Source organism: Podarcis erhardii (assembly GCF_964252035.2).
Source record: "Podarcis erhardii genome assembly, chromosome: 4".
Classification (NCBI taxonomy): Eukaryota; Metazoa; Chordata; class Lepidosauria; order Squamata; family Lacertidae; genus Podarcis; species Podarcis erhardii.
In genome coordinates, this window is record NC_138508.1 from 42,225,002 (window position 1) to 42,237,288 (window position 12,287).

Consider the following 12,287-nt stretch of genomic DNA (forward strand, 5'->3'; position numbering starts at 1 on the left):
GCTTCCTTGGTTCCTATACCCAGGAACATAGTCAACACCTTCACCCATTTTTAAAAGCAGACACAGCATCTATACAAATCCTCTTGTAAAGTGAGTAAATTAATGTTTTTAATGAGATGGCTTTACCTGTTGAGCTGCTGTCAGCTGCTTTTCTAAAAAAACACACCTCATGCTAAAAAAGAAAAAAAAACCCTAACAAAGTTCTAAAAACTCTCAAGCTTTCTGTTTGTGGAGCAAAAGGAGGTGTGTGTTTCAACTAGCTTGCCAGCATGTGGACTCCGAAAGATCTTATGAGCTTTGCACTTCCTGTGGAGGCAGGGAGAAGAACAAAGCCAGTGAAGGTGCCTTTTCTTTTCCTTTTCTCCACTATCTGCTAAATTGTAGCCTCCAGCCTCCCCCCTGCCCTGCGACCTTGGGGGGAGTAAGATGAAGTGTAAAGGAATCCTCCTCGCCGCCATCCTGCAGGCATGGACCCCAATTACAGGTAAGGCTAGCTTTTCATATTTTGGTACAAACTCCTTTGAAACTCATTTCTAAATGGAGGCAAGATGACGCCGCTGTTGAATATGATGCTCCCCTTGTACCAGGAGGGGAGTCTCTGTTTGAGCTTCTGCCGTATGTGCACCCTCTTAGTTACAGCTAGCTATGATCTAGTGGGAAAACCGCAGTCCCATAATTAGTTTTAAAAGCACAGCATATATTGGCGCTTTGTGGGCTGGTGAGGAGCACGGGTGGCATAAAAGATAACGAACCATATCTGGAGGAGTAAACCTGTTGGCGTCTGCATGCAGAGGTGGGCAGGAAAGAGTATCTATGGAATTACTGACCACCTGCTAGTTCCTCCTTTGCCCCTGCAATCATCCGTAGTAGAGTTCTGTTCCTCATGATGGCCAGACCACAACATATCCCAATTATCCTCTGGATGAGAACCATTGCTGCCGTTCTTGAAACTTGATTAAGGGAGGAGCTATCAGATTCCAAGTTGTTAGGACCTCTACAGAAGCACATATTGCTCCCATGGTGGAGGGAGTCCTTCTCCAAAAGAAGCTGGCAATGGTCAAACTCTGAATTGATTCAGACATTGGAGGGAAATAAGGAAGCAGCAATGGCGTGTTTGAATATAGCAGCTGCTTCTATGATTGGACTAAGATGCTATGCACATTTACTTTGTCCTTAACATAGTGGGGCTTGCTTCTGAGTAAGTAAGATTGAAACCATGCTGTATGCTTTCATCTTACCCAAGTGTTTCTATGTCTGGGATGGAAATCCAGCAAACATTTCTCATATTTAGCACCTCTGTGACTGCAGTCTTGTGTGCTCTTAACCTGAGCGCAAGAGTCATTGATCACAGTGGGACTTGCACGTCTGAAAAAACAAGCATACACAAGCCATACAAATGAGCACAGATGTATGTCCTAATTTTGTGTTAAAACAAATCTGAAAACTTTGGTTTGTGCTTCAATATCGGTTTCCAAACTGTTAGTTTGCTTCAGTTATATTTCTATGGTTTTCTGAGTGATAGTTAGAAACTTCCTTTCAAAAAAAGCACCCAAAGCTGTTTATTCTTCTGTGTTTCTGCTCAAGATAAATTCCCAGCAACAGTAAAATGTAAAATAAGTTGGAAATATTAAAGGTAATTCTAAGTTTAGCACTGGAAGGTTCTACTAGATTTTGTGATAAAACTTGCATTAATTGGCCGTCTTTCAATACCACTATACAATTAATAGCATAATAAGGACTTTAGTTACACTAAGCCTAGTCTGATGCTTGATTTGCGTGTGAAATATTTTAATAGCTATTAGCTATGAAATAGCACATAGCTATTTAGACCCATATTAGGCTACGGCACAATACCTACTTTGTAAATTCTTTTCTTTCTCCTTACGTATACTTCAAATATTGATAAAATAATCAAAAGTGAACTGGTTGAACCCACTCAGCTTTATGTGGGAGCTGATTGCATTCCTAATGGCATTCCTATATGGTATAATGCGGTTTAGATATTTGGTATAGAGAGCCATGAGGAACCCAGAGCATTTAAAAAGCTTTTGAAGGAAATGGAGCATATTCACCAGGCTCTAGGTAGAAGTTATTCCTAAGCTGGATCTTTATCTATTTTAATTTGTATTTATACACACACTCACACACAGAGCTAATACAATATTACTGCTGTGCAATTTTGTTTAAAGTATCTTCCCTGATTGGATACAGCAGCTTCCACAAATTGCTTAAGAGAGCTATGTTTCTATCTTTGCCAAATGTGTCGTCCCCCCCAGGGAAAGAGAAGTTGGTTGGCGGGGGGGCGGGGGGAGGTCTGTGTACAGAGACACTCCATATTTCCATCCAGCTCTCTCTCAATCCATTCAGTCAAGTTATGTGAACTTCTGTGCTAAGGCAACTCGCTGAATTGATTGGGAAGACTAGATATCATACAGGCCTCTTATTCCTTAAAAGTAGCTTGTCATTCTGCTTACACACACTTATATGGGCATGCTGAAAGGAGGAAAGCTTTGAACGCTTTGGGGATCTCCTGACTCCTGCCATGTGGGTACTGTACCTGCACAGGGATAGAGGATACCCATCATGTGTATGGACATGGGAGGGAAATAACCTACAAATATACCTGATACAAGAAGTTATTTTCTTCAGTCTTTTCTAGTTTCACTATTATTTATTTAAATGCACTATTATTTAAATTTATTTAAATATTATTTATTTAAATTATTATTTATATAAACGTATTAATATAAATGTAACTTTCAAGAGAAAACGGTTTCCAGAATGGTAGCATTAATATCATAACATCCATTTAGTCTAGGGTTCATGTCTGATACTCCTTGACTGAAAAAGAAATATAGCTACAAGGGCAAAACGAAGGGCACGTCTCCCAATAAATAATACAAAATGAATGATTTTTGTCAGCATATAACTGTCATCTACATTAAATAAAAAAATGAATTCGACTTCCATAAACATGTATTATTTTTTTAGACCTGATGCTGCTAAAATATATATATTCAATTCTTAATAACTTCTGGGTCTCATGGTACATATTTACTAGCCAATACATTTACTAGCAGAAGGCTTATCAATATATTTGGCACACTCGTCATCAAAGCAATTTGGTAATATTGCTATTTGGACCTCAAGAAGAGAGCTTTTTGTTTTAAAGGTGTGTTCCATCAGAAATGTTTCAGTGGCCAGAGACCATCTAGTAAAATTTTTGCCCTTTACTCCTGGGCACACTTTAAATTGGTCTAAGTATTAACACCATTCTTACTGCTAACCAGTCCAATTTATTGTCAATTATTACCAATGAATATATTAGTATAGGGAAATACTAGCCATTTTTTCTTTTTCGAACATGGCCATAAAGATGAAAGATCATTAAAAATAAGGCCTTGGAAACAGTCCACTAGTTAAAAGCTAAACAGGTAGGAAGAAGTGATACGCCAACAAGACTATATCCATTTATCTCTGTGCATGAAGTTTGGTGATTTTTTTTTTTTAGTTCATTTTGAGATAAAAACTGCTTTGGAGCAAGGTACAGCACAGGTAACTTGGGAAACATATAAACAGTTTCTGATCAAAAAGAGAAAGCAAATTAAGGACTGAAAACTATGCAATGTTGGCTATGATGCATGGCTATGATGAATGATTTGAGTGTCCATTTCACCAATCCAGTTTCAGGCGTATGAACTTGATAATCCTATATGGTTATCCATCACAGGGAAGAAGTTGCATTCCTGCAAGGATTTTTTATTTTCTCTATCAATTTTCTCTATCTATCCGTCTGTTTGTTGATTGAAAACACATCTACATATAGCATTGTTTGCATAAACGATACATAGGCCTATAATAGACCTTCATTCATTGGTAAGTCCAACTAGCTCCACTGCTGGAGGCGGTATGCCTCTGAATACCAGTCACTGGGCATCACAAGTGGGGAGAGTGCTGTTGCACTTAGGTCCTGTTTGCCGGCTTCCCATAGGGATCTGGTTGATCACTGTGAAAACAACATGCTGGACTAGAGGGGCCTTTTAGGCCTTATCCAGCCGGGCTCTTACATTCTCAGTGATTTAAATTTCTTGGTGTTGATAGAACACATGGCAGTTTTCATTATCATAGCCAGTTGCTAGCGTCCACATGCTTTTTGAGTCACCTGGTAGCTGGGATCTTCTAGGTGGTGTGATGAGTTAGTAGTTTCCAACTCAATTCCTTTGTAACACAAGATACACAGGAAAGCCATACATGCCATCTGTAGCTTATGCAGGCAAGTCCAATACCAGTAAACAACAACATGCCCACAACAACTGCTGCCACCATCGCTATTAGGACTTGTTTTCCACCCTGTGTTCTTTGAAGACACACAAGTTTGCCAGCATAGCTGTTGCAGTCACCTGCATTTAATGCTATTGTTTTTGAAAAACTGACTGCAGAAAGCAGCTTTGCGTTCTTGTGTTTTAGATTACACTGAAACAAATGCATCAATGTCCTTCAAGCATTCTGAATTAGTACAAGATGCCCCCAGATTGCAACTTTAAAAAATATGCTTTTTAACCAAGAACAATAATCTGAAAATGTCGGTATCTGGTAATGAGAGTAGAAAAATAACCTTCATTTATATGAAGTTTAGTCTCATTTCGCTTTCCTGAAAGGTGATTAGAAAAATTGTATGAAAAGAAATACGTTCTTGCTCTTGGCTAGTACGTATATGGTTGAATCAAAATTAGGGGCCTGTCTTTGTGAATATTGCCTTGTTCCCAGAAATCACCCTCTGGTTTGGGCTGGGAGGGTCTTAAAAGGATTCAATCCTACTTGCGTATGGTTTCTGTTGCTAAGACAATTGAGTCAACAGTTTTGGTCCTGCCAGCCCTGCTGCCTTATCAACAAGAATGTTTGCTCCCTTCCACATACCAATATGGACAAAACTGTGTAGCCCAGATACTTCAGCTATAGAGTTATTGTCCTCTCTCTAATTTAGAATGAAGGCGAAGCTATGCACTCAGTGACATAAATATGTCACAGTGCCATGTAACTCATAACATTTCTTATGCAATTCCCGACTGGCTGGCACTACTCAGGGAAGACAGAATTCCAAGGAGGAAAAAACCTTGTTTTTCAAGGAACATTGTGAATCCCTCCCCCAACAAAAAAGTTCCCCTTTTGTTTTGAAAATGTATGTGGGCAAAAATGCCTCACAGTCCAAGCCAAGGTAGTCCCTCTTTATTATGTTTAATAATAATAATAATTCATTAATATCCTTTAAAAATGAAATTCAAATGAGGATTATTATATAGGGATTATCCGAGATTAAACAGAATCAACTGTTGTTCATTGTGTGTGGAGGGCACTGATAGTGTATTGCTCCTGAACACTCTCTAACCCACCAACCCTGCCAATAATGAGAGATGTTGTATGCATACATAAGTGGGGGACCCATAGATGTTATCGGGGGCTTGTGATTAGTGTGCCAGTTGTTAAAATTCCCCCAATTCCCCCTCCTCTTACAATTCTTCTGGTTTGCAAAGGGGCAAACTGGAAATAAGTATGGCTGACGTTGAAATTGGATGTGTATAATCTGAGCCCACTCCCTCCCCCCTGCTTCCCTGTTCTAATAGACGACAGTGAGCACCTACTCACAGCTCTTTGCTGCTGGGAGATTCCAGGGGGTTTGAATGCAGCGGCGGGAGGGGATCCTGACCCCCCCACACTGTTTGTCTGCCCTGCTTGACCCCACTGTTTGTTGCCTTCCAAGTCCATGTGCTGATACCCTACATTTCAAATAGATATATAGATTAAACGACACATACCACCCCTCTCTCCATATCCATTTAATATCTTTTTTCACTTTCCTTGCAGGTATGTGTGTGAGGATTTTGATTATATTACTAGTCTCTAGAGAATCAAGATAGCTCTTGGCTGACATTTACCATAAATTAAGCAGTCATTTCTTCTTCTGTACAGCTTAACCTCTGTAATACTGTGAGACTTGTCACAAGCCATGGGACTAAATATGCTAACACAGATAATCAGTACTATGCTTATTGTTTTGGAAATGTTTATCAGTTCTGCTTTCCAATTATCAGATGTTCTCCATTGATCATTGTCCATTTCCTTTTTTGTATATATGAATGCTGACAGGAAAATCTGAAGGAGACTTTAATATTTATAGCCATTTTGCACCTTTTTATGCACAGTGATTTCATTAATTCATAGCAGGCTGTGAACTGGGACGTTGATGCATCAGACAAAAAGAAGCAAATTGGGTAGCTTCCATTAACTGTTTAGCAGCTAAACTTCTATGTATTTTCTGTTTATCAGCATAATCTAGCAAACGTGTTCTATTCAGACATTGATAAATTCTTAAGGAATGAAGCAACATGTTGTTTTCATTGGTGTTATCCGGGCTAGAAAATGGGTCAAATAGATAAAAATTAACAACGTATGCCACATTAAAAGCAAAACAAAACTCAATTTCTATTTGTGTGCCTTAATATTTAATATTTCTAGCACATGTTCTTTACTTAAGGTTAGAGTGACACAGCAGAAGTGGACAGTGGTGTATATTTTATAAAGAAAAGAAAATGGATTTTGCTTAGGAAGAGCTGTATGTGTGTGGACATGCATTTTTTGACATTATTTAAATGAATTGTGTATTTAAAAGTTAGGACTTCATAATTTCCCCTCTACAGTAGTAACTTTGGATCTTTCTCAAGCAGAAGGCCAGTAGTTGTTTTTTAAATCTGTTAAAACATCATATTTTGGTTTGCATCCTTTTGGTGCTGTTGTCTTTGGAAATTTTTTTCATTAATAGGATGGAAGTATTTAAGAGGAAGTTCAATCACAGTTTAAGGGTTGTGCTGTTTACACATTACCCAGTGTGTTGCCTTTGTGTTGTGTGTCCCTCTGGGAACATATGACATGGAAGAAGCCCATATGATGGCTGCTTCTACACCATGTATGCACTGTATGGAGACACTTCATGTAAGTACACAGTGTGCTGTGTAAACACACAGCTTGGCTGTTCCATGTGGGCAGATGCTTTATACATTTGCAGAGTGGGAGAAATGGTGGCTTTCCAAGAACCCAGAAGGAGTCTGAAACGTGGTCTGAAACCAGTAAGCAGTCTGAAAATAGCTCTCTTGCTATTTTGAAGTGCAAAAACAAAGGGATCTTGCTGTTTACCAGTACAATGTGCCAGAAAGGCAGAAATATAAAGAGAGAGAGAGAAATATTGTGAGAGAGCTCTATAAATCAGCAATGCTATCAGCTATCTATCATCTATCTATCTATCTATCTATTCCTCCTTTCCTCCTGAAGAAGCCCAGTTTAATGGAATTCCAGTGGCGTAGCGTGGGGGGTGCAGGGGGGGCCCGGCCGCACCGGGCGCAACATCTGGGGGGGGGGCGCACGCTCGCACTCACAGCTCTCTGCCCCTACCTGGCTCATGGGTTAGGGGGCGCAAATTACTTGCCTTGCTGACAACCCACGCTACGCCACTGTGGAATTCCAATGGTGTTTTTCAAGGTACTAAATCTGGAACTCTGCATACTGTGCTCCAAACTCTGTTATGAATTCAGGTTGTCTTGTGGTAGGTACCATTAGTGGTGCTTGGTGGGCAGAAGGCTGAAAGGCCAAAGTAGTTGCAGCCAGAGCCAAAGGAGGGGAGGAAGCTGACAGGCAATGCTGCCACTCATTGGGCAGGGTGTTAAGTACGGTAATCAGGCAGGCAGGTGGAGGTGTCTGAGGGAAAACTCAGGTTGGTGGGGCAGGGTCCACCTAATGGACCAGTCTCCACTAGGTACCATAAAGATTAACAGTGCATCTGATGAAGTGGACTGTGGTCAGTGAAAGCATCATAAATGTATTGGTGTTTAAAGTGCCAGAATTCTTTTTGCGGTTTATTTTATCTTGAGCAGCCATGCATAGGATTTATGCTGCTATGATTTGCAGTTAGGTCCCCCTGAAATCAATGGGACAAAATTTATCTATTTCTCTCAGTGTGGGAGTATGTAAAGTAAAAATGTCAGAAAGATCTGATCTGTGCACATTGCAGGGGTGTAGTGATTTATGTTGCTGAAATGGTATCATCATCATCATCATCATCATGTGATATGAATGCTAAGTTCCTAAACTGGGGGTATGGAGTTGGACCAGGCTTCCCCAAACTCGGCCCTCCAGATGTTTTGAGACTACAATTCCCATCATCCCTGACCACTGGTCCTGCTAGCTAGGGATCATGGGAGTTGTAGGCCAAAAACATCTGGAGGGCCGATGTTGAGGAAGCCTGAGTTGGACCATCTGAAACATTGGGACATACTTTTGAGTAAAGATGCACAATACTGCACTGTACGTCTTTTAAAAAGTACATTTCAGAACTTAACATTTTAAATACTTTTGCTCCGGAATTGAATCTCTGCAGATAGCTAGCCAGCCCAGGGTCTACTATGTTGGAAATAGCTGCTACTCCTAGGGGCTTATATACGGTATCTTTTAAAGGCACTTCAAGTAACTGAAGAGTTGAGTTTACAATACAGTCATACCTCGGGTTAAATTTGCTTCAAGTTGAGCGTGTTCGAGTTGCGCTCCGTGGCAACCCAGAAGTAACAGAGCATGTTACTTCCTGGTTTCACCGCTCGCGCATGCGCAGATGCTCAAAATGATGTCACATGCATGTGCAGAAGCGGCGAAAAGCAACGCGTGCGTGCGCAGACGTGCCGTTGCTAGATACGTTTACCTCTAGATGCGAACGGCGCTCCGGAACGGATCCTGTTTGTATAACGCTAAGTGGATCATCAGGCTGACTTAGTTCAAGCCAGTTTTATTCTTTGAAACACCTGGAAAAGAAGTGGAGTGCCACTGAAATGCCACCTTAAGAAGGTGCAGCCAATATAAAAACTATGCTGGAAGATACTAGACAATAAAACGGGTGAGGAACCTCCAGAATGGGGCCAAATGTGAGGACTCTGTCGAGCTCCATGGACTCTCTCTCTAGGTCACACCCCTCACTTGCTCTGCTGTCCACCCTCCTTGTGTGCGTTTACCTGGCTGGAATGTGTTCTTGCTCTGCCTGGATGGGGAGACGGAGAGAGAGGTTGTGGAAACCTTTGATTTTTGCATGGTCGGAATGTAGCATACTATACAAAGGGTTGTCTCTGTGACGAATGACCCACTTTGAAAAGTGTCGTCAAGATTAGAAGGTTCAGAAACTCAAGCAAGGCCAATCCCATAAAAGCATACAATAAAGTTTATTAAAAGCCAAACTCTGTAAAAATGAAAAGCTTCAAACAATTACACAAGTTAAGACTCAGAGGCAAAAATAAATAAATAACACAACTACAGTGGTACCTCGGGTTACAGATGCTTCAGGTTACAGACGCTTCAGGTTACAGACTCCGCTAACCCATAAATAGTACCTCGGGTTAAGAACTTTGCTTCAGGATGAGAACAGAAATCATGCTCTGGCGGCACGGCGGCAGCAGGAAGGCCCTATTAACTAAAGTGGTGCTTCAGGTTAAGAACAGTTTCAGGTTAAGAACGGACCTCCAGAACGAATTAAGTACTTAACCCGAGGTACTACTGTATTTTATCTAGCTAGCTGACAGAAACACATGCACATAAATCTTAGCAGGCTGAGTGGCAAAGCAAAATACAGTGGTACCTCTAGTTATGAACTTAATTAGTTCTGGAGGTCCGTTCTTAACCTGAAGCTGTTCTTAACTAGAGGCGGGCTTTCACTAATGGGACCTCTTGCTGCCACTGTGCCCCTGGCACACAATTTCTGTTCTCATCCTGGGGCAAAGTTCTCAACTCGAGGTAACTCTTTCAGGTTAGCAGAGTTTGTAGCCTGAAGCATTTGTAACTTGAGGTACCACTGTACCTTCTAGGTCTGAACAGGCGCTGACCTTCCATGAAGGGAGAACTGCTTATGCTCGCCCCAGGTTTTAAGGTAACACTGACTATGGGCCTTCACCCTTTCCTCCCAAAGGAATTAGCACCTGCTCCCATCACGTGTCTGATTACCGTTCGACACTGGCCTTGAGGCCTTAATGAGAGACATCTGTGTTTAAAATCATTATTCCTGGAGTTCTAACAAATTCCCACACAACCTGCATGCTAGTCTTAAAGGGAGAATATCACCACAGCCCCAGCCAATTTTGCTTCTGGCCCCTGCAACCTTTCAGAGTTTGCTCTCTGCACCCCTGCAATAAAATTGCTTGGAATGTACAGGACTGTAATTTCCCCTTGTTTTGATTATTTAAGATCAGTTGAGTTTCAAGGAATAGTTGGAGTTGTTCTAATTCGCTTTGATTTGATCACATCTATACTGTCATTACAGAAAACAGGTCAGTGATAATATAGATAGTGCCTCTAAATAGTATGAAAAGTCTGCCCAGTTAATTAATGGGATGTACGCAGACAGGCATGCTTTCTTCTTCAATTGGATTTAAATGGGTCAGCCAACAGTATAAGCCAGCCACCTCCTAAATGAAATTAAAATGTTTGCAGCAGAAAGATGCATATAATCACAGCATAAGCTTTCATAGACCAGCACCCTCTTCATCAAAAGTATATGCAGCAACAGACTAAGATGTTAACCCCTCTGGAAGATAGCTATAACAATGAATAATTCTAGATAATTATGTTTTGTACTTGCAAAAACATTGTCAAAGTATTAATTGCATTATTACAGTTTTGGTCTTTTAGTCATCTACTTGATTTTTCAAATTTATATTTCTAAGTAATTTGTATTTTGGGTTGTGGGTTTGTTTGTTTTTTGCTCTTTCCTTACTATGGCATATGTTTGCTTTAAAATCTATTAAAATGAAAAGATCACAAGTACACGTGAATCAGCAGATTACAGGAGAAGAGGGAATCCTCAAGTGCATTAAAGGCTGTAGGGAAAATCCAGAAAGTTGATCATGACCTGTTTTTGTTTCAGGCATTTAATGGAACTACTAGGGTTCTATGTTGAGGCAGAAGGGGAAAGAAGCCAACACTTACGAATGTTCCTTCTAACAGTTAGATGGAAGCTTGAAAAGATGGGCTGGTGATGAACTGGTTTGTAGTGAAATACTAGTGCCTCTTGAGCCTGGTTGAGAATATAACAGATAGGCAAAACACAGTAGTAGGGTTGAATGAATTTTCTCCATCCCTCCTGCAACCTCTCAGAATGGAGGTTAAAGCTATGCATGTGTGTGAAGCAGTCAGCAGCAGGCAAAATAATTACCTGGCTGCCTGGAGTTCCTTGGAAAGCTGGCATGTAGGACAGATAATCCATTAAGTCAAAGGCTGGTTTAGACTAGAGAACAGGAGCGATTGTTCTGTACTTCATAGCCATAGAGTTCAGAGATATCTTACCATTGATTGATTCATATTTTAAAATTATCCTGTTCTTCTTGTGCCCGTGTACCAGCCAGGGCAGCCACCATCCCCAGCACGGGGACACAGCTTTCTCAGCCAAGTTTCTTTCTCGCATTATATGGAGAACAAGCATGGGGAAACTGTGCCCCCCCCAATGTTGTTGGATTTAAGTATCCACCCGCCTCACCCAGCATGGCAAATGGTCCAGGGTGATAGGAGGTGTCACCCCACAACACCAGGTGGGCCAGAAGTCCCCCATCGCTGACCTAAAGTTTCATCAAGGTAGAGTCTAAAGGACAATGACAGTCCTGTATATATGTAAAACACCACGCACGGTGCCGGCTCCCTAGACACACCGAGTCAAAGTAAATGAGTGCCATGCCACTGCATGCGCAAACTAAGGGCATGACTGTGAGATACCATGTAGTGCCTTATAAGAATCAAATACTTTTTTTATAGAAATGGGTGCAGACACCTGTGCCTTGGCCTTTTTTTACTTTCATTTAAGCTTCACTGCAGTTCTTAGAACCAGCCATTTCTCTGAACGTGGGACAGTTAATGAAGCAGGATGTTCTTGATCTTTGGGCAGAGTAAGTGTGAATTCAAACTTGTGTTGCCTTTTTCTTTTTTAAAAAAATCAAGTTATATGGCACAAATGCCTTGGCAGTAATTGAAGCACTGCAAGAAAGGGAGATTCTGACTGGAGCTTGTATTGTCAAGCCTAGTGATCACTGGTAAATCTTATTCAGCGTATCAGAAAGAAGAGATCCTGTTTTCAGAGTGTGTTCAATGCATCATTCCAGTAATAATAATAAGAAAAATATTTATTAGAGTGCAATTTATTGTATATTAATTTCCACCTGTCATCTGCTTGTTGGTACAACCTGTAAAAGCCTTTTTTTTTTTTTTTTGTAAAAGCC

The 12,287-nt window shown here is 40.8% G+C and overlaps 1 protein-coding gene across 1 annotated transcript in view; it reads left to right on the forward strand.

Annotated features, from left to right (window-relative positions):
• Positions 1–231: 231 nt before the first annotated feature.
• CD247 (CD247 molecule) overlaps positions 232–12,287 on the forward strand; it is a 43,739-nt gene continuing 31,683 nt past the window's right edge. The window contains exon 1 of the mRNA XM_081858556.1: positions 232–484. Coding sequence (XP_081714682.1) covers positions 427–484 — 58 coding nt within the window. The 5' untranslated portion in view covers positions 232–426. The remainder of the gene's footprint in view (positions 485–12,287) is intronic.